The sequence below is a fragment of the Leptodactylus fuscus genome, chromosome 5, assembly GCF_031893055.1.
Source record: "Leptodactylus fuscus isolate aLepFus1 chromosome 5, aLepFus1.hap2, whole genome shotgun sequence".
Classification (NCBI taxonomy): Eukaryota; Metazoa; Chordata; class Amphibia; order Anura; family Leptodactylidae; genus Leptodactylus; species Leptodactylus fuscus.
Window position 1 is genome coordinate 51,111,039 of NC_134269.1, and position 27,745 is coordinate 51,138,783.

Here is a 27,745-nt window from a genome sequence, read left to right on the forward strand (position 1 = left end):
GGCATATAATATACATAATAGACAACACATACAATGATTTAGAAAAGAACATTTACCTCATTGACTATATAATCCAGTAACTCAAAAATGGCCATGGGAGGTCGACTGTCTGGACCATAGGCTGCAGGAAAGCAAAATATATAGCTTTATAACTCATGATACAGGATAATCTCATTGTATATAGTAGCACAAGCAGAGGTATAACTTGATGGTCCTTGGCCTAAAGCAGAACATGTATTTACAATATGACACAAGGTAGATAGGGGCATATTTTATGTGGCAGAAGGCCGTTTAGGGGTCCAACTGCTGCATCTCCTATAGCTACACTACTGAGCAGGAGTCCATTTTGAGTGCAAAAAAATGTGTTATTTTTTATGTATTTGGAAAGCAAAGCCTAACTCTGGATCAACACTACAGCATTCAACATTACACTGTTACTATGTTGTTATGCAACTGGCCCAATGAAACCATAGAATGACTGTACAAGCGGCCCTGATACCACCATACAGGTCTATGCAAAATGGGAATGTTGTTTGCATGAACCCTAACCCAATTTACATGCTGACACACATATGCAGCACAAAAAAAGTATACGGACATATTCTAAAATAAAAAATCTCTTGCATTTTTTTCATCATAGGTAACACACCATCTCGTGAGGTATCCAATATCTCCCCTTTCCTTCCTTAGGGGGTAGCAGTTTAAGAAATATATCTCTACTAGGTCTCCATGTTTTTTAATGGTACACTTGCTGATTTGTTAGCGAGAACTTCCAGCTATACTAAAAATATCATTGTGCACATCTTACATAATGCTGCCAGAATGTGACGTACTTGTCGTTTCTGTAAGGTATCAGATACAGTGGCAAGTACTGCTTAATGTCTGTGCTGGGGATGAAGTGCAGAGAAAGATTGCATGCAGGATAGGTCTCTGGCTACCTATATAAAGTACATAACCGCTTAGTAGGTCTCCTATTATACACATCAGTGCAGGAGGGACAAGTACAGAAGAAAACTAGACAGTATATATAGATCCAATATTCTTAATGAATGGAAGAAGCAAATTAAGATTGCAAATCCATTAAATGATTTAGATAAAATCTGTTCTGTGCAGATGAGCGTAACCAAGAGGAACCAGACAAGTAAAAGCAATACTCACAGCTAATGGGGCGTCCTGGAGGTCTAGGACGGGGAGACAGTTCAGATGACGCAGAGTCTCCTTCAACAGAACAGCCAAAAATCAGCTCCAACTCCTTAGCATCAGGAGGTGGAATTGGATACCGCCCAATAGCCATTTCCACCAGCGAGAGCCCCATGCTCCAGATGTCAGACTGCACAGAGTAGTGTGTGCCTTGTAGTCGCTCCGGCTAGAATAAGAGAAGACACTTTTTACCATATAGAACACAAATTGCAGAGACAGTAACATATGGTATACTACTTTTTTGCGGCCTTATACAAAAATTGAACAGAAGTGGATCAATTTTTTTTCGCAATAAACAACTATGTAAACAACTATGTAAATGTACGGCCATCAGTTTTTGGGCCCGTTCACACGGGCACAGAGGGGGCGGATTATGGCAAGTAATCCACTTCATAATCTGCCCCCTCACAATGGTGGTCTATGGGGACCGCTAGCGTTCTTTTTGACCTTTCTTCAGGCGGATTCCACGCCTTGTTGAGCCGCAGCGTCCGCCTGGCGGCAGCAACCTCCGGAGTCGGCCCATTCATTTGAGCCTACTCTGAAGGGGGAAGCCGCGACCGCGACAGTCGTGGCAGGCGGGTTTTGACCTTTCATGTCCTTGGAAATCGCGGTATTATATACCGCCAGAAAGCGGACAGAACGCTGAATTCAGTCCAGAGCTAGGTGCCAGAGATATCTGTGATTTTAGTTTTGGCACCAATATCCCTTTACTGTCAGAAGGGCGATGATGCTAGACTCTGAAGAATAAATAGACACACCGAGCGCCAATATGGTGTAGCAATCCAAACACAGTAGTGATGGTTAGGACCAATTATGGCCTCTTACCTTACCGAGTTGTGATAAGTCACAACATCAAAAGCGCATATTAAGTGACCGTGGCGGCAGCAGCTAATTCCCCTTGCGTCACCAAAGTGCGCAAACGACAATGGAAAAGGTCCCTCAAGGTCGGAAACCAATCGGGTGGGAGGAATGGGGTGAAGCGCACACAACAAACCAACGGCCAGATCAGTAAGGCTTAAACGTATCGGACATACTATTAGGAGGCTACTAGCCAGTTGTTTATGCACCTGAGGAACGGCTACCTGCCCAAAACGCGTAGTGCTTGATTACCATTAAAGTTTTTGAAGATTACTGATCTGGCCGTTGGTTTGTTGTGCGCGCTTCACCCCATTCCTCCCACCAGATTGGTTTCCGACCTTGAGGGACCTTTTCCGCTAGACTCTGAAGAACAGCCCACCTTCCCCTCCTGACCCTACTCTTCCATATCCTTGTACTGTCATGGGGCACTTTCCTCATAGCTCAGCAATGATGCTCGGTTATAAGGCCTGGCCCTCTGACAGTGGAGGGTTATTGGTGCTAAAACTAACAGCACCAATTGCTCTGACACCTGGACACAAACTGGCAAAGCTGATAGGCAGAGTTCAGCACACTGTCAGCTTTCTAGCGGTATATAATACCGCCCATCTCCAAGGATATGAAAGGTCATCTTTAATGATATCTGAGCTATTGCCCTATGTTATTGATTTGCAATATTATTACGATTGGTAGAACCTTTGAAGAAAAATCCCCCCCCAGAGAACCCTACTCCTACAGAATTTTATCGTCTATAATCTGGTCACTATTAATGACTTCTTTTCATGTTCCCACACCAAGTATTTTTGGGCAGGCTTAAATAAACATTTGATCCCTACAGTGGTGATAACAAGACTTGAAGCTGTTGTGTTCTGGGAAACTTACCAGGTTACAATGACACCACTTTGGCCTCTGCCAGGTGAATGGTGGACTATGTGCACAATTGATGTATCCCAGCGCATAGATATTGCACAGTGTGAAAGCAGCCGAAGGTTCGGGACACAGTCGTCATACTAAAGTAGGATAGTTGACAAAATTTCCAAAACCTACATTGCAAAGTGACTTACGCTGCACATTTTACACCCACAGGGTATCAATTATTGCTGCAAGTTCCACTAAAGGCAAAGGTTGAAAGCAAAGAGTGCAGGTGCACTACAGCAAAAACTACCCAATTTTGCATGGTTTTGGCTATGGCAGCTTTTGAGAACACACTATTGAATTTTCCCATTGGGAATTTAGCAGCATATTCTGAATATTTGTAATGTTGCTAAATGTGTCCCGATGTATATGACATATACTCCAAGCAATCCATGCCAAATCTCACAGGAGAACTTTTGCAGCAAAGCGTTAATCTGTTTTCTGCAATACATCAAAATGTCTCTGAGAGACCTAATGCAAATGGAATACACCCACCCCCACCTCCAAGTGTATCGGAGAGCTGTTATTACACACACACACATACACACAATCGCAGTGTGGGAGGACATTTCTAATACTCCATCTGCTGTGTGACACACAATGTGAACAAATGGGATCCAGTATACAAGGATAACACATCTTGTACGCCACACGGCAGTCAGAAAATGATATAACACATACATCCAACACAAGGCATGCACACTATGCTGTACAACCGTCCTGCACAATCCATACATAATGGGACAGATCTGTATTGGAAAGCCCTTCGGTGCTGAGACACTCACAGACATGTACGATCTTGTCCCCACAAAAGAATTTGCCATGGAGTCAATGAGCTGCCCGCTGACTCCAAAGTCACAGAGTTTTATTTCTCCTCTGGAGTTCACGAGAATATTAGATGGCTTCACGTCTACAAGAGAGCGGGACAAGAATTAGGAAGTGCAGAGGAACAGTAATATACCTAATGTCGGGAGGCAGGGAGCAGACAGCTGTAAGGGGGCTGCCAGCTCCAGCAAAATCTCTATGTAAACCCAGTATTCAGACTATTCTTCCCCCTAACAATACGTTTCAGTTACTAGGAGACAGATGCTCTAAACGCTTCTCCCAGGAGGGCAATTAAAGCACTTGTGGATTAACTCTACTGCTACATGGAGATTCAGACTTCCTACTGACAGCCTCCCGCTGTCCTTGGCGAAACACTCAAGGTGCTGTATACAGTGATCAATCTGATCTACTGTCATTTCATAACCTGGATGTATGACTGTACGGATACGCCTGAACGCTGCCTGTCTTCTACTGATGGATAAAATCCTGATTTTATTTTCTTCTGAAACAAATCTGTATGATGCAACATGAGTATTGCTCTTTTTTTCCATAGCAGATGAGGTGCGTACTCAAATCGACATAAGGTAAATTACGTTATATTGCAATAAAACATCAAGTCACATCATGACTGCTACACGTGCATGGAGCTAAACCATCTATGAACTAACAATATGTACGAAAGAGCTTTACTCCAGCATCTACAGTCTCTTTCAGATCTGGTTGGAAATGACAGCAAAAATCTTAAGATGGGACAAAACAGAAAAATAGCAACACTCAGAATTTGTATAAAATCTGTAGTACCATAGGGGAAATATTGCTATTTTAATGGAATTCTATCATTAGAATACCATATTTTTAAACTAAATACACATAGGAATAGACTTAAGAAAGGCTATTCTTCCCATACCTTTATTATTCTGGTCCGCCATTCCTGAGAAATATCTTCTTTCTTCCATATTTTAATGAGTTTGGGGGCGTCCCCTGTGCAGCTTGAAAACTCTCCAGCGACGCATCTCTCTTCTTCTCCAAACGGCCTCTTCTCTCGCGCTCCCATCGTGTCTTCGTCCAAAAGCGCCGACTGCGCATGTCTGTCGGCCATTTTCCTGTGACCTCTCCCGTTCGACCACAACCATAAAATGGCCGGTGGATATGTGCAGTCGGCGCTTTTGGACGAAGATGCGATGGGAGCGCGAGAGAAGAGGCTGTTTGGAGAAGAAGGGCAGAGGCGTCGCTGGAGAGTTTTCAAGATGCAAAGGGAACGCCCCCAGTGCTGCGAGAAAACTCATTTACATATGGAAGAAAGAAGATATTTCTCAGGAACAGTGGCACGGATCAGAATAATAAAGGTAAGAGAAGAAAAGGCTTTCTTAAGGCTATTCCTACATGTATTTAGTTAAAAAGGGTATTCTAATGATATAATCCCTTGAAGGAGATGACACACGTTGTGTGTGCTATTGGAGCTCAGTCCTATTCAATTCTATGGAGCTAGGCTGCAATACTAGACACAAGCCATGGACAGATGTGGTGCTGATATACCTAGACCCAGACAACCCAGATAAGAGGACATGTAAGGTCTCTATGCATATACCTTTCTGTAAATACTTCCATTCCCCATGAAACAATAATTCTGCAGCACTTTTCATTGTGTTATTTTTCTGTTATGCCTCTTGGAAATGAAAGAATAAGCGGACAACTGAGTGTTAGCCTACCCCAGTGTATCATGGAAGGCCAGTGGACCTATACAGGAACAGCTTTGCTGGATATTTTGACAGCCATGTTTTTTTTTCTGTGGATGGAAACTTCACAGAACAGAATCATGTGCCACAGGTTGTGCACCCCTGACTCGCCACATTCAGAACACGTAGCGATACATCCAGTTGTCAGGTATATTACCAGACACTCCAAAATGGTTATGTGAAATGCAGGTATGTATGGCAGACATGTCAGGAGTGCTGACCATGGTAATACCTTTCCCCACAGTCTGCCCTCCCTATCAAGGTATAGTATAGTTACATCAATGTGTGCGTTTCTTCCTTACCCCGATGCATGATTTTATGCTTCTCTCTCAGGTAAGTTAATCCTTTTATCACCTATTAAAAAAAACACATGGCAGCGTGAGATTGGTAACACAATATCATGGTATATAGCATTAATCCTAAAGTCTCTATGGTCTTCTCCGTCTAGTTTCAAGTGTATTTAACCAATTATGAGAAGTGCCTTAAGACCTACATTAAAATGTCACTAAATCTATACAGATAGATAGATAGATAGATAGATATCATAATACTTATTGCCTTACACTACAGTAGTTCTGTCTTACTATACTGACAGGGTTGAGAGGATATCGTCACTCCATAGGGAGAGACCACCATTTAGGTGTGTAGAGTCTTATAAAGTCATTAGCGCTCCACTGTGCAAAGGAACATGGGAAGAATATGCAAATCTGACTTCTATGATGTAATTAGGATGCCAGTGCCTCAAGTATGCACGCCAATAGAGGGAGCTGACTGAGAATGTACAAGTCTATCTTCCATGATGTAATTAGGAAGACAGAGTCTCAGTCAAATAATCCAATCCTTTGCACAGTGAAGCGCTCATGGCTTAATAAGACTCCACACACCTAAATGGTGGTTCTCTCCCTATGGAGTGACGATATCCCCTCTACCCTGTCTAAGGGAGCGTTCACACTACCGTCTGTGTCCGACAGGTAGTGTCTGCTCCTAGTATCCGCTCAAAATCTCTCACGGACATTAGGAGCAGACACTAGCTGTGTCTGTGACACCTGTCATTTATTTAAATGGCGATCGGGTGCGTTCTATTGCACTCCGTGCCCATCCTTCACTGTCCGCTTGTAAAGATGTCCGACTTTTCAAGCGGACAGAAAAACCTGACATGTCTATATGTCTACATGGACTATAAGACATGTAATTGTTTTATGTGAGGGAGTGTTATCACATGGACACAGGATATAGTTCACCAAAGGAGCCCTCTGATGAAAGTGCGGACCAAATACTATCAATACAATAACCCCAAAATATCATCTAAAACAAACCACCCTAGCAACCCATATAATAATGGAAACAGTGCAAACTACGTGTACAGCATCCTGAATCATGATCAATATCTTACTGTAGTCGGCATACTGGCTTCCAGCACATGAATACAGACTTAGATCAGATATTCCAGTTAAACCTCATACCAAAATAGCAATATCAATATTAAGAGTGTTAGGCTCAGCCTCCATCAGTGGTACATCATGGCATGGTATGTTAGCAGACTGAGTTGTATAAGCCGCCATATGTTTTACATTCACTTCATTTTAAACCAAATGTGCATTGAGCTACAGAACAGATGCAGAAAACGCAATCTGATATGCTAAAATAAGTGCACTAAAATAACATTGATGTGAACAATCTTACTCTTTAAAAATAGGTTGTTAACATTTTTAGTGAAGTTACCTTTAAGACAGAGCAAAACTGGCCTGCAAAGATAGGTGAACAACAAATCTATTCAAAGTGTAATGTACATATAGACATAGATTGGTTATTGATACTCACTGCAATGCTGACTTTTCCCAAGATTTTCTCTGGAATTTTTCCGGCTTTCTTCAGCACTTGATCCAGTGACCCACCGTCCTGGTGGAGGGAAGAGAAAAAAGCACAGCACTTCAATAAATGGCATTTCAATGCGACTATTACTCATCAGAACCACGCCCTGATAAATATATTGGGAAGAATTTGTTAAGATTTCTACAATAATCTAAATCAACACCCCCGCTGGTGGAAGAAGTGCCAGAGTTATTAAGAGGCTCTAGTAATTCTGGCATATCTTAAAAAGTCATATGCGCCAAAATTAAAGTCTATGCTAGCCGAGGGCTGGTGTAGATTTCAGTAGTAACTCTTGCCAGTTTTCTGTCATGAACAATAGTAAATCTGGCAGGCAGAGGTAACCCAATGTCTTAAAGAGGACCTTTCACCACCTCCACCAATTCTAGTTCTTAGCATCCATGAATAGGTTGCACTCTAATGAATCCAACACAGTTGGAATTTTTTCTCTAGCCCCCACCATTCCCAAACAAGTGCAGTTAGTTTTGGTGCCTGATGTGCTATTTAACATGTAACTCCTATTGTGTCGGGAGAGGGGGGGGTGTTTTGTGACCGTTTTTTGTAATATACCTTATTACCCTAATAGCTTTTTTTTATTATAAAACAGGCTGTAACATTCTCCATAGTAACCCTCTAACTGAGCTGTTACTAAGGAAAATCCGTACATAGTTATATTATAAACATGCAGAGCTGAAGCATTTGCCAAAGAAGGACGGTCACTCTCTCTGTAAACACACGGCTAACCATCAGTGGATTGTGTACAGGCATTTCCATATTATCTGATCTGCTCCAGTCAACATGCTGACACACTGGATTGGAAAACACCTTTAATCCAAATTGGTAGTTTGCTACTTTTAAACATGCCAGGAAAAAGAAAAATCTAATTTGTTGCAGAATTCTAAAACAACGACAGCTATGAAGGTAGCCAGAAGTCACAACTGGCTTGAAGCTCATTAGCATATGAATAAAAACGGATCGAAAACCACTGAGGCAATTTACATACTAAAGGTAGGTGCGAAATAGCATTTCTAAAGGCTATGCAAGGATGTGATTAGTTAAAATGACTTTCCCAATTATAGAGCCCCTTTAAAATGTGGTGAGCGGGGCAGAAAAGCGAGAAAGTAAGTTGCACGTCTTTGTCACAAATATGGGTCATGCACCAAAAATGCACCACTTCTACGCTAGTTTTTTTGGTGTAGGTAGAACAGTAACTTATACCCCATTGTACCCAATAAACTTAGACCACATGGGACAGACACGCTGTTGAAAGTCCATCGTATATATTCAGCAGTGTGCTCCCCATCATAAGATGAAAGCTGAAGGCCAAACCTACATTGACATGCTTCAGGTTTAAAACCTACAGCGTAGGACACTTTGTGTTACAGACTTTAGATACAGTATGTGGGTGACGTTTGTAAAAATCTCATCCCCCATGGGTTGCCCCTGGTGGGTCTGTGGCAGTCAACCTAATGTTAGTACTTATTTATCTCTCACAAGCCTGGTTTCCCTTTTGCTTGGTGGACTTAGATAGCAGCTCTTGTCTAAACAGACATTGGTTTAATAGAGGTATAAATAAATCAGATCTTAGGCTAACATTACATACTCCGGAAACCGCATGCAGTCAAAGACCTGGCTGCCCACAGGGGCCAATGACAGTACGAATTTGCCAATGACATTGAAGTATTGCCTTTAAATTCATGCAGTCACTGAAGGCTGAGCATGTGGCTGTACATGTTTACTGCAGTAGGTCTGCCCGCTTTCAGGTTATCAGCAATTTGTCAATGTTAACTTAATATCAACTAGAATTTTTTTTTTTTTTTAAACATTTTTTTTACTCATAACTAGGTTAACTATTTTGCAATTATTTTACGCCTGTGTTCTTGTATGTCATCCATGAACTCACCATATGCTCCATGCAGATGCTGATCTCTCCATCACTGTAGAATGCCCCATAGAAGCCCACAATGTATGGCGAGTTACACTCATGCAGGACTTGTAGCTCTCGTATAATCTGGTTTCGGATTGCTGGCTTAATCTCCAGATGGATCAACTGTAAGAAGAAATAACCTGATTTGAGAAAACCAATGTTTTACATTGGTGTAGCCAAATGAACATTGTGTCTTCCCCTAAATAACCCTGAAGGAATCCTTTTATGGTTACCAGATTGCATTTATGGCATAGCATCTGTCAAACATATCTGTTGAGATCACCCCAAACTGAAATGGAACCATTCATACTTGGATTCATAACAGCTTACATTTCTAAGATTTTTTTATTACGTACCGGTATGTATATTACATTTGCTGACTCTTCAAGAGAATGACAATGGAATGGCTCACCTTTCTAGCCATGATCAGACTGGATGGTTTGTGTGAAACTTTAAAGACCACACCACCATTTCCAGCCCCAAGCTCGGAAACTTTTTCAAAGTCATCATCCTTCAGTTCTCCGACTTTTTGCTTCTGGGTGAGGAAAGCTTCCAGGCGCTTCCTCTGCTGTTCATCCAGTTCTAGCTCCTCTAACTTCTTTTGAAGGGCCTCGAGGTTTGTCCTAAGAAAAAACAAAGAAAAACAAACAAACCAAACATTGAGAAATGAACTGTATGTACCTATTGGTAACAGCAAAAAGTGGAAGTGATCTTTACAGAGTCTTGAAAAATTCTGGAAGTGCGTGACTATGGTCTACATGCAGGAAGCTGAGATGTATCAACAGTGGACCATCCATAGAAGCTACAGTATGGAAACCCTATCAGTACTACAATATCTAATCACTCAAAATTATATAATGATGTTCTATACTTCTATACTGTGTACAGTTAGGGCCAGAAATATTTGGACAGTGACACAAGTTTTGTTATTTTAGCTGTTTACTAAAACATGTTCAGAAATACAATTATATATATAATATGGGCTGAAAGTGCACACTCCCAGCTGCAATATGAGAGTTTCCACATCCAAATCGGAGAAAGGGTTTAGGAATCATAGCTCTGTAATGCATAGCCTCCTCTTTTTCAAGGGACCAAAAGTAATTGGACAATGGACTCTAAGGGCTACAATTAACTCTGAAGGCGTCTCCCTCGTAAACCTGTAATCAATGAAGTAGTTAAAAGGTCTGGGGTTGATTCCAGGTGTGTGGTTTTGCATTTGGAAGCTGTTGCTGTGACCAGACAACATGCGCTCAAAGGAACTCTCAATTGAGGTGAAGCAGAACATCCTGAGGCTGAAAAAAAAGAAAAAAATCCATCAGAGAGATAGCAGACATGCTTGGAGTAGCAAAGTCAACAGTCGGGTACATTCTAAGAAAAAAGGAATTGACTGGTGAGCTTGGGAACTCAAAAAGGCCTGGGCGTCCACGGATGACAACAGTGGTGGATGATCGCCGCATACTTTCTTTGATCAAGAAGAACCCGTTCACAACATCAACTGAAGTCCAGAACACTCTCAGTGAAGTAGGTGTATCTGTCTCTAAGTCAACAGTAAAGAGAAGACTCCATGAAAGTAAATACAAAGGGTTCACATCTAGATGCAAACCATTCATCAATTCCAAAAATAGACAGGCCAGAGTTAAATTTGCTGAAAAACACCTCAAGAAGCCAGCTCAGTTCTGGAAAAGTATTCTATGGACAGATGAGACAAAGATCAACCTGTACCAGAATGATGGGAAGAAAAAAGTTTGGAGAAGAAAGGGAACGGCACATGATCCAAGGCACACCACATCCTCTGTAAAACATGGTGGAGGCAACGTGATGGCATGGGCATGCATGGCTTTCAATGGCACTGGGTCACTTGTGTTTATTGATGACATAACAGCAGACAAGAGTAGCTGGATGAATTCTGAAGTGTACCGGGGTATACTTTCAGCCCAGATTCAGCCAAATGCTGCCAAGTTGATCGGACGGCGCTTCATAGTACAGATGGACAATGACCCCAAGCATACAGCCAAAGCTACCCAGGAGTTCATGAGTGCAAAAAAGTGGAACATTCTGCAATGGCCAAGTCAATCACCAGATCTTAACCCAATTGAGCATGCATTTCACTTGCTCAAATCCAGACTTAAGGCGGAAAGACCCACAAACAAGCAAGACCTGAAGGCTGCGGCTGTAAAGGCCTGGCAAAGCATTAAGAAGGAGGAAACCCAGCGTTTGGTGATGTCCATGGGTTCCAGACTTAAGGCAGTGATTGCCTCCAAAGGATTCGCAACAAAATATTGAAAAAAAAAAAATTTTGTTTGGGTTATGTTTATTTGTCCAATTACTTTTGAGCTCCTAAAATGTGGAGTGTTTATAAAGAAATGTGTACAATTCCTACATTTTCTATCAGATATTTTTGTTCAACCCTTCAAATTAAACGTTACAATCTGCACTTGAATTCTGTTGTAGAGGTTTCATTTCAAAACCAATGTGGTGGCATGCAGAGCCCAACTCGCGAAAATTGTGTCACTGTCCAAATATTTCTGGCCCTAACTGTATGTATTCGTATGTATTCTCTAACCCAGGGGTCTCAAACTTGCTGGGCAAATGCGCCAAGCTAAGAAAAAAATTGCAGTTGAAAGGCCTTGAAAATTATATACCAATTAGTTGTTAAATAACCCTAGCATTGGCCCAATACAGTTTAATGTCCCCCACCAGTGACCCCATATAGCTTAAAGAGGACCTTTCACCTCCTGGGGCACATGCAGTGTAATACACTGCTAGAAATCTGAATTCAGCGCACTATCGGCGTTCCCATTCTATGCCCCCCGTGAAGAGCTATCGGTGCCAGTACCGCAGCTCTTCACTGTCAGAAGGGAGTTTCTGACAGTCAATCAGGAACACCATTCCTCACAGTACAGTACTCTGAGAGGGGGTGTTGCTTACCGCCCAGCGATGACAAGTACTATCAGGAGGGGAGGGGGGCGTTCCTCACCGCTCTCTCAGTACAGCGCAATAGACGCTACTGTGAAGGGTGTTCCTGACTGACTGTCAGAAACGCCCTTCTGACAGTGAAGAGCTACAGTACTGGCACCGATAGCTTTTCACCAGGGGCGCAGAACGTGAAAGCCGTATATAAAACCGCATGTGCCCCGGGAGGTGAAAGGTCCTCTTTAAATGTACCCCCAGCCAGTACTTACCTCCTTGCTCCCAGGTGCGTTCTTTCTCTACTCCAGGCCCACATACATCACAGCAAAGCTCCCAAAGCAGGTAAAGAAAGTGGAAGATGCTGGGGAGTGGATAAGTATCCACACTTAAGCCTCCTACAGGCCTATGGCCTACAAAATCATGAAGCTTTAGTACCGAGGAGAGGGCCTACATGGTTGACACACTTGTTCTAACTAAAGGAAAAAAAAGAAAAATCTACCTCAAAGCACAAATGGCCGCAACAGCAAGACCTACCTCAATCAGCTGTTATCAGGCTCCTAAGAGAAGTGGATGTCCAAACTACACAACAGCTTTTTAGTTAAAGGGGTATTCAAACTCATATTGCTAGCATATGCTATCACATTATGTAATGGAAATCCCTTTAACATCCAGCATTTAATGCATTCATTTTAATTTAAAGAGGACCTTTCACCACTTTTGGGCACATGCAGTGTTATATACTGCCAGAAAGCCGACAGTGCGCTGATTTCAGCGCACTGTCGGCTTTCCCGATCTGTGCCCAGTGTAAAGAGCTTACGGTGCCGGTACCGTAGTGCTCTATGGTCAGAAGGGCATTTCTGACCATTAGCCAGAGACGGCCATCTGTCTCGCGGCGCCAATCGCGCTGTGCTGTGGAGCGGGGAGGAACACCCCCTCCCTCTGCTCACACAGCTCGTCCATAGACGAGTATTATCAGGAGCGGGAGGGGGGGAGTTCCTCCCTGCTCCACAGCACAGCGCAATTGGCGCCGCGAGGCAGAAGGACGTCTCTGGCTAATGGTCAAAAACGCCCTTCTGACCATAGAGCACTACGGTACCGGCACCGTAAGCTCTTTACACTGGGCACAGATCGGGAAAGCCGACAGTGCGCTTAAATCAGCGCACTGTCGGCTTTCTGGCAGTATATAACACTGCATGTGCCCAAAAGTGGTGAAAGGTCCTCTTTAAGGGCTAGTTAGCCAAAATGTGGCCATATTATACAGATAGTACTATGGACACAAATTCCTCCAAGTCTCATAACCTCAGTAGTAATATCATAAGGGATTTATGGCGCTGCTAGTTTGGGTTAGTAGATTTGCCGCTATAATATGGTCCATATAATCCGGCCTAACCAAATAAGGCCTAAATTGGTCAAAAAGTCTTTACGGATTCATTTCAATGAGATATACACAATATATATATATATATATATATATATATATATATATATATATATATATCTTTACAGTGGTCTGAATTCTATTTTTCTGATACAGGTATTTTTACCCCCCCTGCACATACATATTATAGGTAATATTTTCAATGCATGCAGGCACCAGCAGGGGGAGCTTAGAAGAGCTAATATAATTATTATACAAGTAATATAGTATTATGCAGTCAAGTCACTACAGAAAACCGGAAATAGTAACTTTTAAATTTAGATGCAGACTAGCTATGTATGGGGTAAGCAAAATTTTTTAGAAAATCACTTTAGTTTAGAGATGAGCATCGATAAAATGTAGATATATGGGACTCTTTAAAGCACATAAATCACATACTGTACTACTACAGAGGGGAAAAGCCATTCCTTATAAACACTAACCAGGGTGTAATACTGATAGAACAGTACACCTATAAGGAGTGAAGGCATATATCATTCTAGAAATAGACTGGAGTGCACATTAGGAGTACAATACATGCAAGGGTAAAGAAAATACAGACAAAATGGGCGTCACAAGGTAAATTGTAATTTATTACCACCGCACAAATATGTCCATATCCATCACTCCGGAGAGGTTGTCAGCAGTTATATTCTATCTGCAATTTTTTTTATTAATATCTCTCAACGTCAAGAGTTGTGTTGTCCAGATCTATATTCAGGCACAGACTTTGCATAACTTGAAACTCCTAGACCCCAATACAAACTATACAATGGGCCCCCACTCACCATGTGCTATCTATAATACTGTTGTGTTCTTATGCTGTAGAGGTCTTTGGGCCCCCTAAGGCTCCAGGGCTCAGTGGCAATTGCTACCTCTGCACCCCCTATAACCTAGATTAGTTGCTGTTAGAAACAACAAGAAGCTGAGGTCTGGGTACTCCGCTGCAGGGTTATCATATTGGGGGACAGTGCTTTATCTTTCCCTGTACAGCTGACATGGAAGCAACAAGGGTCTTATAACCGGCCTAACAGTATAAGCCTCTATTCACATCAAGTTCTTATAATCATTAGCACATCCTTTTGACAGATGCAAAAAATAGATGCAAAACAGATGCAAATGTTTACATCAATGTGAAAAAATAAATAAATATTTTCAATTTTTATTTTTTTTCTTAAGGGACACAAAAACATAATATACCAGTGATGGCGAACCTTTTAGAGACCAAGTGCCCAAATTGCAACCTAAAACCCACTAATTTCTCACAAAGTGCCAACACGGCAATTTAACCTTAAAGAGGACGTTTCAACACTTTTGGGCACATGCAGTGTTATATACTGCTGGAAAGCTGACAGTGCGCTGAATTCAGCGCACTGTCGGCTTTCCCGATCTGTGCCCGGTGTAAAGAGCTTACGGTGCCGGTACCGTAGTGCTCTATGGTCAGAAGGGCGTTTCTGACCATTAGCCAGGAACGTCCTTCTGCCTCGCGGCGCCAATCGCGCTGTGCTGTGGAGCGGGGAGGAACTCCCCCCTCCCGCTCCTGATAATGCTCGTCTATGGACGAGCGCTGTGAGCAGAGGGAGGGGGCGTTCCTCCCCGCTCCACAGTACAGCGCGATTGGCGCCGCGAGGCAGAAGGACGTTCCTGGCTAATGGTCAGAAACGCCCTTCTGACCATAGAGCACTACGGTACCGGCACCGTAAGCTCTTTACACCGGGCACAGATCGGGAAAGCCGACAGTGCGCTGAATTCAGCGCACTGTCAGCTTTCCAGCAGTATATAACACTGCCTGTGCCCAAAAGTGGTGAAAGGTCCTCTTTAATAATGTGCGGATCCACAATTGTATACGGTTACGGACGGTCTGTAATAATATCACTTGTCTGTTATAAAACAGATACTATGTAATAAAATTAGCAAAGAGGACCCCACACAGTATAATCTGCTCCACAGTGGTCGATACACAGTATACATTTGCTCCACAGTGGCCCACACACAGTGTAATCTGCTGCAAACTGGCCCCACACAGTATAATCTGTTCCACGGATGGGTACCTACAGTGAGGGCTCTGAGTGCCACCTCTGGCACGCATGCCATAGGTTCGCCATCACGGTAATATACCAGACTTGTATGCTTCCAAATAGACTAACATTTATTTGGACTTTTTTTTTTTTTTACATTGAAGTCTATGTAAATGGATGGCCATTGTGCAGTATTGACTTGACAACAACAATTTAAGTGCTGGCAGGCCTGTCAGATTGTGTGCAGTGTTCGTAATGGTGGTATTGGGTACATTACAGAAGAACAGTATATGACTCTGAAATTAAATGGTCATTGTTTTGATGCAGTCCATGTGAACACTGTTGGGTGCTACCAGGTTTCAAGTATCAAAAGGATCCTTCAAGCAACTAGAAGACCCAGTTTCATATACCATATTAATGAATTCTAGGTAAACATACAGGGTTCAGGATCCTTACCCCTTGGCAAGATTGGAGAAAGAGTGTCATTGACTCTGGAGGACCTATCCAATCCTGCATAACACAGACATCCTAGGAATGAGCACTGTGTAATGCTTCCTTTCCCCTGTGGTGGTGTTGCAGGAAAACTGAACAATTACTACCAGGATTCCCCACAGGTAACAGCTAGTCCTATCAAGGCGATTCTTTGTGATCTGTATATTGTCAAGGGACCCTTCTATCTAACAGGGATTTGGAGAACCCCTTTAACAGAAAAAATGTGATTATTGCAGCAGCATCTTACAAAGAGGACAGTCAGAATAAAGTAATGAATAACCAATAGTAATAAAGATAATGGCATAATATAAAGCTATTCCACAACAGCCTGCAAGACCATAAATAGCCCCGTAATTAATGACTGGATCCTTATCAGACATGTTAACTACACGCAGAAAATGACATCCCAGGCCGGTGTCGTCTCCTGACCAAACTAATGAGCCCTTATGTTGCTGGAATAGAGTCAGCACTTTACAAGAAGAACTGGATGGTATCCAGCTATTGGCTGACTTGTATCCACTGCACAGCAAGGGTACATTCACATGAGCAAGATTTGTGCAAGAAATTGCTGCAACTGAAAAATCAATGCAGTACATATTACCGTAAGTGCATTATTTTTATTAATGCATTGACTTTATTATGGGGAGGGGAGGGGGGGGGGGGGCTACAAAACAGTTTTTACCATACAGAATAATTCACCGGTTAAATTTAATCTACTACTCATTATAAACATTTGAAAGCTAAGGCTGGATGTTGTGTTTTTTATGGCAGATTTGGCAGTAGTTTTTGGTCAAAGCCAAGAATGGCTACTAAAGAAATAAGTGAAATATATAGGAAGTTCTTATTCTTCTCCCTTCTGCTCAATCCGTTCCTGGCTTTAGCTGAAAAAAAAAAATGCTGCGTTTATGCAACGTGGGCATAGGATTTGCATGAATCTCACCCACTTTGCATTTACTGTACAACGTCGTTTCCGTCCCCTGGGGCCTCGGCCTAAAACTGTTGGTGGAAAAATCTGCAATATTTACATTAGCAGCAGAGTGAGATTTTGCAAAATCTTATCCAAATATTACTAAAAAGAATTTTTTTGCAGAATTGGGACAAAAATGGACTTTAAGTGCATTCTAAATCTGTGGCATGTCAGGTCCGTTTTGTCCTACGACAGCACATATCCCGCCTGTGCTGTCTTCAGACTCAAGGAAAGTAAAATACCAGGTAATCTCAATATTCACTTTAAACTGCAGCGTTTCACAGCAGATTTCACCACTTGCACTATTCACTTTGCAAGCTGCAACAAATCACAGTAAAATCCATGACAAATCCACGTGACTTACGAAGGTTTTGTCGTAGATTAATTGTGGATTTTTCTCATCCTTTGTGGATTTACTCTTAATGTTAAATCACATGAGACTAAAAGATTTTTCACACTACAAATGCTGCACATAATCTGCAGAATTTATAGCATTTCACAGCGTCAAAATCCGCAGCATTAATTGACATGCTGCAGATCTTCATCACAGGTCAATTTACTGCAGATATTTCGCACCGCACTTGCGTGAGATTTATTAAATTCTCATCCACTTTGCAGAATATTTTCTGCACACAAATCCACTGTGGAAAATCTGCATCATAGATCTGTGTGGACACATCCTTACTCCTGAAGTCTCCAGTAAAATCAGTGTTTCATGGAGGTAAAAACAGGGAAAAAGACAGACGAGTAGCCCCCTAGTGACTACTAATTTACTGCCCCTAGTGTGTATGTGTCCCGATAATATGGACTGTGCATTGCTTCTGTCCCCATGTGCCGCTGACAATCCGTCAAAGGAATGTCCAGGGGATTACCAGATGCCATGATCTTGTACAGAGTTTCCCTGGCTGTACCCAGTTATTTGCAGAGCATCTCTACTGGGTTAACCCTTTCACTCAATCTAATCCTAAACTACAGTTCAATGTTTTGCCACGTTTCCTTTTTTGCTCACGTTCCCATTACATTAGCTTGTGTGGGTGATGTGGGCACAGCGTGGGTAGTTTCATCTTGTCAATCTGTATACACACCTATTAACTCTTGCTGTGCATTCACCTTGAAGAAATAAGAAGCAAAATCTTATTGTGTTCCCAGTTTTCATTGTGCGATGGGGTGACATGAAGCCATTGTTTGCACTTAAATAAAATATTGCAGGATTTCTGCTTGTAAACACAATTGAAGAGATCCTTGCTCTTGTCTATAGACATGGGAGTGTTAATAGTTTCTGTAGGTGGAGAGACATTTGAAGAGTAGTATTTATAAGGATTCGGCTTGTTTCCAATGTCTCTGTTGCTAAGCAACATAAATAACAAGTACATCCTTACACTACGGCCCCCCCCTAAGTCAAACACACCTCCCCCACTTTCTACTTGCATGGATCGAAACATACATTCAATTGCTTTTATGTATAATTTACCTGTCAGATTGTCCAGATATGTACAGCAATGAAAGCCTTGCTCTCTACCAGACTATTGCACCACGGGTTTGTGACATGTGCCGGGTTAATAGATTGAAGATAACGTAGGTTTAAATGAAAAAATTGCAACATTTTTCTTTTGGAGAAGCAAATTCTGTAGTTTTCCCTTTTCCCCAACTACCTTCATCTGGGAAACTTTAGGACTAGTTCACATGGGGCACGGTTAAGCGTATTTTGGTCCTGATTTTGACAGGGGAAGCCGCGTCAGAATAGGGCCAAAATGCACCTGCCACGACTGTCGCGACTTCCCGCTCCGGAATAGGCCCAAATGAATGGGCCCAGACCGGAGGGTGCTGCCACAAGGCGGACGCCGGGGCTGAATCAGCCGCGGAATCCACCTGAAGAAAGGGCAGGTCGCTTCTTTTTTCCGTGAGCGGCAACATAGCGGCTACATAGACCTCTATCCGGAGGGGGCGGATTCTGACGTGGATTCAGCGCCAAAAACGGCCCCCTCTTGCCCCATGTGAATAAGTCCTTAAGAACTAAACATAAAGGCTAAGGCCCCACGTAGTGGTCTGCAGAGAAAAAATGCTGCAGAAAAAACATGGCGCAAATGCATTGCAGTCTTTCCCGCAGTTATCGTCACAGATTTCCTCCATGGACCTTCTGCTTCCATTATACCTATTGGAAAACTACCAGCGTTTTTGTAGGCATGATGGACATGCTGCAATTTCCAAAAATGCACCGGTTTGGAAAAAAATCGCAGGTTTTCTGCAGCACATATTTTTCTGCAATACGTGGATGGGATTCACTAGAATCCCATCCACTTTGCATGGACTGTAAAATGCAGCAGGTTATGCCATGTGTGGCCCAGGCCAAAAGCTGTATGTTAAGTATAGCAAAGCTTTTTTTTTTCTTTAATGTAGATTGTGAGCCCCATAGAGAGCTCATAATGTACATTTTTTACCCCTATCATTATGTCTTTGGAATATGGGATGGAAATCCAAGCAAACACGGGGAGAACATACAAACTCCTTGCAGATGGTTTTTGCCCTTGGCGGGATTTGAACACCAGGACTCCAGTGCTAACCACTGAGCCACCGTGTGGCCCCTGTATAGCAAAGCTTGTCCTCTTCTTCACAGAGCAATGAAGAACGGTCATGTGATGGTTGCTTTTGCAAAATCCATTTTATTGAATCTAATGTGTCTATTCTCATGTCTCTTTGGTTACCGGTTCATTTTTCTTGACCATTACAAGAAAAAGAAACTGACATGTTCTATTTTTGTCTGTCAAAATGTCATGTGCCATGTGAGTGAACCCATCGAAATTCATGGGTTTTATAATGGCCATGTGACATTACCTTATATTCACACACACTGTAATCGGCCATGTGACAGACATCTCAATGTCTGTGAATGGAAGCTATTCACATCACTGATATTTTGATGGTTCATTATTCTAGATCCCTTCGCACACGTATGAGTGATCCGTGAAAACAGCCACTTTACATTTACATTTTTCAAGGCCGTTTTGCACCATGGTTGTGTGAATGTAGCCTTACTCACCGTCATGTGAATAAGTGGCAACCATGCACTTGAATGGACAGACATGACCGTTTTTCACAGACGAAGAGACATGAAAAATGGTACGGCCGTGTCCATAAGACTTACTCATCTGTTGTTGCTGCTCCCGTTCCACTGGCTGGGCTGTGTTTACCTGGCGGGACGAGACGTCAGATCAAAGACACGCAACTGCTGCAGCTACTTATTTGTAGTATCAGTAGTGCAGGTCGATTGATAAAAAGCAGAATACCTGAATACCTAATGAAACAAATGGGACTGTGTTCTGTCCATGGAGTATACGGACAGCACACAGCTGTGATTCACATACATGCAGCAGGTGGGTTTTGGTGGTTGCCAGAAATGCCATGGATCTGCAGGAGCTTTGAACCTTTACATTGCTATACAATGCAATAACGGTTATGGGTTTTGGCCACATTACAATAATCAGACATCTGACTTGTAACAAACTGTGCACCTGTATGTCCAATACATGACCATAAACCGTATCACATGACCATTTTTTTTTATTATCATCATCATTATTATTAATTATTTAGGAATATTTATTTAGGAAGCAACGTTGCTTCGGCTTTGATTTTAGTCACATCGGGAGGTGGATGTAGATTTTGGTCATGGTTATATACACGGACATGTCGTTTAAAAGGATTCTACCATTAAAAAACTTTTTTCTAGGTAACACGTCGGAATAGCCTTTAGAAAGGCTATTCGTCTCCTACCTTTGGAAGTGATCTCCGCCGCGCCGTTCGTTCGAAATACCGGTTTGTACCGGTATGCTAATTAGTTCTCTCGCAGCGATGGTGGCGTCCCCCAGTGCAGGAGATGCGATGGGGGCGTCCCCATTGCTGCTCAAAAGCCGACTCCAGCGTCGCCTCTGTCTTCTTCTGCATCCTCCCCTTCCTTCTTCGGCTTGACGTCGGTTGCCTGCGCAGTACGCTCTGTTCGGGGAACTTGCGGTGTCGGCACTATGGCCGCGGGCATGCGCAGTACGTTCGGCGAAGTTCGCTGAACAGAGCGTACTGCGCAGGCATCCGATGTCAAGCCGAAGAAGGAAGGGGAGGAAGAAGAAGATAGAGGCGGCGCTGGAGTCGGTTTTCGAGCAGCAATGGGGACGCCCCCATCGCATCTCCTGCGCTGCGGGACGCCCCCATCGCTGTGAGAGAACTAATTAGCATACCGGTACAAACCGGTATTTCGAACGAACGGTGCGGCGGAGATCACTTCCAAAGGTAGGAGATGAATAGCCTTTCTGAAAGCTATTCCGACGTGTTACCTAGAAAAAAAAAGTTTTTTAATGGTAGAATCCCTTTAAGTAAGCAACTTCAGATTTTTTTGTAGCTAAATCTGCTGTACAAACATTAGCCCAGGGGCTCGGAGGAATAGACAGAGATATCTTCATAACAATAATTAAATGTCTCAGCTGCAGCATCCAGGGGGACCCACAAAGAGGAGGGCAAGATGAAGACGCAGGTGCCGGGTATGGAAGAAAGAGATACAAACCGGTCCTCAGTGAATGACATGTATGCACATGATGGAAGGACGTCTCAGCAGGGTTACTCTTTTTTAGCAAATTGCTTTTGGCCAACAACTTATAACATTCCAGTAAAACGCTACATTAAAATGGAGTAACTACTTAAATACTTTGCTTAATGGCTGATGCCCATGGTCATATGGATTGCCAAAGGCTGCTATGGACTCACACTGTATCAGTGTGCACCCCTAATTTTAACCCATGAGTAAGAAAACTGTAATGTTCCATCACATGCCTTAGGGAGGCGCTGTCCTATAAAAATATTGTAACATATCTTCAATCTTTTATTGAACAGATTGTTTGTTATTTACCTATACCGTGACATGTCTTAAAAAAATGACAAACCAGACAATTCCTTTAATGCATACCTGCTGTTCCAAAACAACTTTTCATAAATGAATAGTACAGGTAAATATAAGAAACTTTGCAATATATCTTATTTATCTACGACTTACCGCAAGTATATTCAATTGTCACCACCACATGACAGGGCACATTACAGTAAGAAACATCAGACCTTTGTTATGTATGTCATTTTGAGAATAAGAACTTTGAAGTATTATGCAAAGGAGGTGGTTGGTGCACTGGGGGTGGAGCTTCAGCCCTGGGAGCGCTGCTCCTGCTGATGGGTGTTAGGGTGGATTAAGTCCCACTGCAATGGTTGATACAGACAAAAGATGGTAGGGGTCATAGTGGCAAGACTTCAAAGTAGTTTTTTCAAAATCTTCAAACGTGACATACATAACAGAGGTATGTTGTTTATCACTTTAATATATGTAATAATATGCTCTGTAATACGGTGGGGACAGTTAAATATGCATTGGGGAGACAATGGACTCGCATTAAGACATAGATTTCCTTCTCCATTTATCAAGCCTTTTTAAAAAAAAAACAAAAAAACATTAGTCTATAGATAGGGGAGGCTGCTGGAAAAGGCACACTCTGGGCAAGTTCACACGGTGGAAAAAGAAGAGGAATTCATTTTGGGCCCCCAAATTGAGTCACGGGCTAGCCATGATGGGATGCCAATTCACAGCCCAGAGCCACATGAATGGGCCTAATCAGAATAGAGTCACGAGCCCACAAAATCTGTGGCAAGATCAAGCATGACCATTATTTTTTTCAGTGTCCTGCTGCGATTTCTGCTTTCAACAATGTGAGGTCAGTTCTGGATAGAGTCTGCCGTGGATTCCCCCGTGTGAATGTACCCTAAGAGTTGTAGCTGCTACACTCTGCTTCTGACACTGCTATGTCTTCAAGGTGACTAGCACTGCATAGAATGAGGCCTGGTTCACATCTGCATTCGGTTTTCCGTTTGAGGACCCCCTGAACGGAAACCTATACGCATAGAAAAGCAGTTACCTGGGAAAACACACGGACCCCATAGACTAATGGGGTCCGTGTGGTCACCGTTCGATTCCTGCCCGAAACATGTGGAGAGAAAAGTACTGCAAGCAGCAGTAAACCATACGGACCTCATTATAGTCTATGGGGTTCGTGTGGTTTCTTAGGTAACCACTTTTCTATGCGTATAGATTTCTGCTCACGGGGCCCCCAGATAGACTCCCCGAACGGAAACCTGAACACTGATGTGAACCGGGGCTGAGGCAACAAATCAATTATCCTCCATTCTCTACAGAATTGTGTGTGTGAGCTCAATATGGGTAGGGACTCTATGTAAGCAAAAAGACTGAGTGAAGATAAGGAAGAGGATAGCAGCCCTATAGGTGAAGAAGGACATAAAACTTCCCTAATATATATTACACAGTTATTTAGATTATTATGTTCTATTTGGTTATGGAACATTATTTCATAATTGGAGGTATACTTTAAAGATTGATGACATATACCTAGGGTGATCGTTGTGTAACTGGTAAGGTATCACCACCAATACCTTTACCACTGAGTAGAATAGACCATCAGTAACGGTCTGGTGGGGAGTCCATCAACCCTAACCTGCACCGGGTCTACGGTGATGCATGGAGACATAAGCAGCTCTGTTCCTAGTCAAGCATTAGGGCCAGAGCTACAGATTCTGTATATTGGTGGTGCTGGGGTACTGCGGCTCTGCTTCTATTACTTAAATAGGAGTGGAGCCATTTCCACCTCAGTCAATCACGCTATCTTGTGGCGCCAGGATCATCTGATCTGTATGGAAAGTGCAGGACCCCTACTGAGTAGCTACAGTGGCTAGGCCACAAGTATAAAGAAGGCCTAAGAGGTATTGCACTGCAACCATACGGAATCCATGTTTCATTGTTCCGGCAGATTGATTTCCATGGGCAACAACATATTTCCCTCTATGCATTTTTTATACATAGGGTCTAATGAGACGTGGAAGTAGTAGGGGGTCAACTCAATAGAACTTGTTGCTAAATCTTTGAAGGGTATGCATACTTGCAAAAATGTTCTGCCTGGGGCAGTAAGTTGAAAGAAGGGACTGCCAGAACTATAAGCTGCCGCATAAATCGTACTAAAGTTAATATAGGGACAGGGTAGTGTTCTACACACCAAATAGTCTCTTTTACTTCAATTGGAGGTGAACTACATCTGGCACCAAGGTTGGTGATATCACCTGATCCCAAGGATAAGTCATTAATATCTAAATCCTGGAAAACTCCTTTAACACATAGTATATTGCAGTTTCTTGTATATCAGGCTGAATAGCAACTGACTGGTAAGAGACAAGTCAAGTTGTAATGGTATCTCTCATACACTGGATAGTTGGGGTCCAACAGATCACAAAGATAGGAATCCCAGTCCCCCATTCGAAAGGAGTGGCAGGCCAAGCATGTGCACTGCTGCTTCTTTCACTGTCTATGGGACTGTCAGAGATAGCCAGGGACTGTGCGTGCCCATCTCTAGTAATTCCATAGTAAATGAATGCAGCAACACTGCACTTACACAGCTGGCCACCCCAGTCAGACAGGGAAATAGAGGACACTTGTTCTCATGATCCGTGGTTGTCCCACTGCTTGGACCCCACTATCCCGTGGTTAGATAATATTAGAACTTGGGCCAACCCATTCAAACACAGCTAAAATAGCAAGATACATAGTTTACCAATATACATTGATTCTCCAGGGCGCCACCATCTCCAACTACCCTCTTTGGTCGGGGTGCTGGAAGGTCCACTTCAATTCTGTACCTGGCAAAGGAAAACTTTACCTGCATCAGTAAGTTATTACCACTATATGTGTGGGGGCTGCCTGACTAAATGTAAGGACTTGCTCATATGATGGTATCTGACGTCTGTTTACAGGCTGATGGAAATAAACAGGGACACATTGTCAAGTAATGACACTTCCATTATTTACCGTAACTCCGATCTAAAGCATGCACTATTCTGGTCTGTTTTGAGGGTAGGGACACATCAGATACTGATATATATCAGCAAGTTTTGCATCTACAGCTAATGTCAGATATCACAGGAAACCTTCAGAGGGCTGGACAGGTCAGAGCTGTTTTGGTGGCACAAGGGGAAAGTACAGAACATTAATGTAGGCACATCTTCATAATATGAAGAAACTACTGAGCTTATGTAGGAGTCTCCTAATGGCTCAGAAACTTTCTGCATCTGGTACCAGCATATATGTCATTTCCAGCACATAGCCCCAAAGTGCTTACCTATTGTACTGTAAGTGCAAGAATTGCCGGCAAGGTGGACAGGCGTAACCTGACCTGATCACTCTACTGGAATGCCACATTGCAAGGATTCTTGCTGTAACTGGGCAGGATACCAACCCTCAACCCCCTCACAGATTCATTTCAGACTCAAGATTTGTGCTAGTATGACAAGCAAAACGCACTGCCTGCTGGCTCCTATAGAGAAAGAATTGACCTCATCATCTTTACAGACCTGACTGCAATGATGGAGGGTCCCGGCCCAGCATGTCTGGACACTTACAAACCTGTAGCTGAGACTCACTGCAAGAGGAGGAGAAATCTGCACATTCTTGTCATGTCCTGGGGCTTGCTCACTCCACACCTTCCCAGCCAGACACACCCAGACAGAAGGGAGCACCCGTTATACCAGGCACCACGGGCACGGCACAAACTTTACATGACCTTAGGGCTGCATTTATTTCCCTAATGAGTTTCGGATTTTGTTCTTTTTCTGGTTATAGCTGACGAAATCCAGAAGTACAACACTGCACCCATGCATGGAATGGGAGAAGTTCCATGTTGCAATGCACATAAAATCTCAAGACTCCTTGAAAAAGAGGTCTCTTTAAAATTCTTATTAAAGTAAACTGCAACAAAATACCAGCCAGTTGAAAAAATTTTTTTGGCACTACTCCCCTCAATATGGTCTCGTTCCCATACATCCAGTCATCCTTTATTATTCTGATAGCACTGACATGTCCAAGGGAAACGGATCCCAGAACTGATCACATTGATATCCAGGGCGTCAAGCTGTGATGACAGATGTCTTCTTGCACAGGACTGAAAAACAAGCGTGGTTTTTCTGTCCGACTTTGGGTGCCAGACCATCACTCAAGAATGTCATCAGTTGTGTCCAGCTCAGGCTTAAATCAGCCAGCGGACACAACCGATACATGGGAACATGTTTTTGTAGTAGTGGGCACAGCATGTACAGAAGGGGCATTACTGATGATGCACTTCTATCTCAACTATGTTCTTCGTCATTGCATGAAAAAAGTATTGCTTTTCCATTATTATTCCTCCAATGACATCTTTGGAGCCCCTTATATTTATATATACACATTATCAGCAGGTGTATGCTATATATGTATTAGCAGAATACACTCCAGTGCCCAGAGCTTTGGTGTATACAGATGTATAGATAACCATATAGTGCCACAAATAAGGAAGTATATAGCACAGCACCAGGTGCCAGTGGGGCACTGCCCTGCAGATAGAGCCGGGTGACATGGGGACTGAGCTCTGTGCATCAAGTGTCTGCACCACAGCAAAAGTCTCAGCACTGGAAATGCAACAGGACAATGCGTGGCCAGTGTGTGCTGCCTCATCTCTAGCCACTGGGAAGGTTCCCCATGATAGCCACAGGCGTCACTTACTCTGCTGACGGGGTCCCGTTCACTGTGGTCCCATCGGGGGTGGGGTTGAGCTGGATGGGTCCGGGCTTCCTTTTGGGCATGTTTTGCCTTGTCTTCACAGAGTGCTCCCAGCAGTTGTATAGAGCGGCTGTCACTCGCTCCCCTTCTGCATTCAGGGGGTGTATGTACTGCCTGGGTTACCTCCAGTCCCTGCTATCAGCAGCAGCAGCAGCAGCCAATGGGAGGAGCCCGCAGACAGACAGATTGACCACGGAAACACGTCATGTCAGTGTACAGTGGAGGGCACAAGCGACCCCTGCTGCTCAAAGAGGGAAGCGCAGCACCTTCCGTCATTGCTTGGGATTCATGCAGAAAAGTAGAATGGGGAAGCGATAGTTTCATATGAACGCCTGCGGTTCCTTCTCAGAATTATTTTTAATGGCTGATGAGTTTTTAAAGGAGGTCTAACATTAGTCACCATAAACCGACCATATACGTAATAGATGAGTGGGATTTATTAAAGGGATTCTACCATTAAAACTTTTTTTTTTTTTTGTGGATAAGACGTCAGAATAGCCTTTAGAAAGGCTATTCGTCTCTTGAATGAAAATGAGTTCTCCCGCAGCGATGGGGGCGTCCCCACCGCTGCCAGAGAAGTGTCCTCCTTCTTCGTCCGCTGCGTCATCTTCAATGTCTTCCGGCGCAGGCTCATAACTTCTAGCAGAGCAGACTGCGCAGGCGCACACGACACGGGAAAATGTCCGTTTGCACAGTATTGTTAGTGGCCATTTTCCCGTGGCCTGTGCGCCTGCGCAGTCTGCTCTGCTCTGCTAAGTTACGAGCCTGCGTCGGAAGAAGACCTTGGACATGAGGCGGCGCTTGGAGACACTTCTCTGGCAGCGGTGGGGACGCCCTCATTGCTGTTTGAGTGCTGGGGCCCGCCCCCATTGCTGCGAGATAACTGATTTGCATACCGGTAAAAAACGTTTTTTCTGAGGAATGGCGCGGCG

The 27,745-nt window shown here is 43.2% G+C and overlaps 1 protein-coding gene across 1 annotated transcript in view; it reads right to left on the minus strand.

Annotated features, from left to right (window-relative positions):
• The window catches only part of MAP2K1 (mitogen-activated protein kinase kinase 1), a 30,829-nt gene extending 3,855 nt beyond the window's left edge, over nt 1–26,974 (minus strand). The window contains exons 1-8 of the mRNA XM_075273177.1: nt 26,757–26,974; nt 9,740–9,950; nt 9,304–9,450; nt 7,353–7,430; nt 5,834–5,885; nt 3,756–3,880; nt 1,159–1,366; nt 57–121 (exon numbers count right to left, since the gene is read on the minus strand). Coding sequence (XP_075129278.1) covers nt 57–121; nt 1,159–1,366; nt 3,756–3,880; nt 5,834–5,885; nt 7,353–7,430; nt 9,304–9,450; nt 9,740–9,950; nt 26,757–26,836 — 966 coding nt within the window. The 5' untranslated portion in view covers nt 26,837–26,974. The remainder of the gene's footprint in view (nt 1–56; nt 122–1,158; nt 1,367–3,755; nt 3,881–5,833; nt 5,886–7,352; nt 7,431–9,303; nt 9,451–9,739; nt 9,951–26,756) is intronic.
• Between the last annotated feature and the right edge of the window lie 771 nt (nt 26,975–27,745).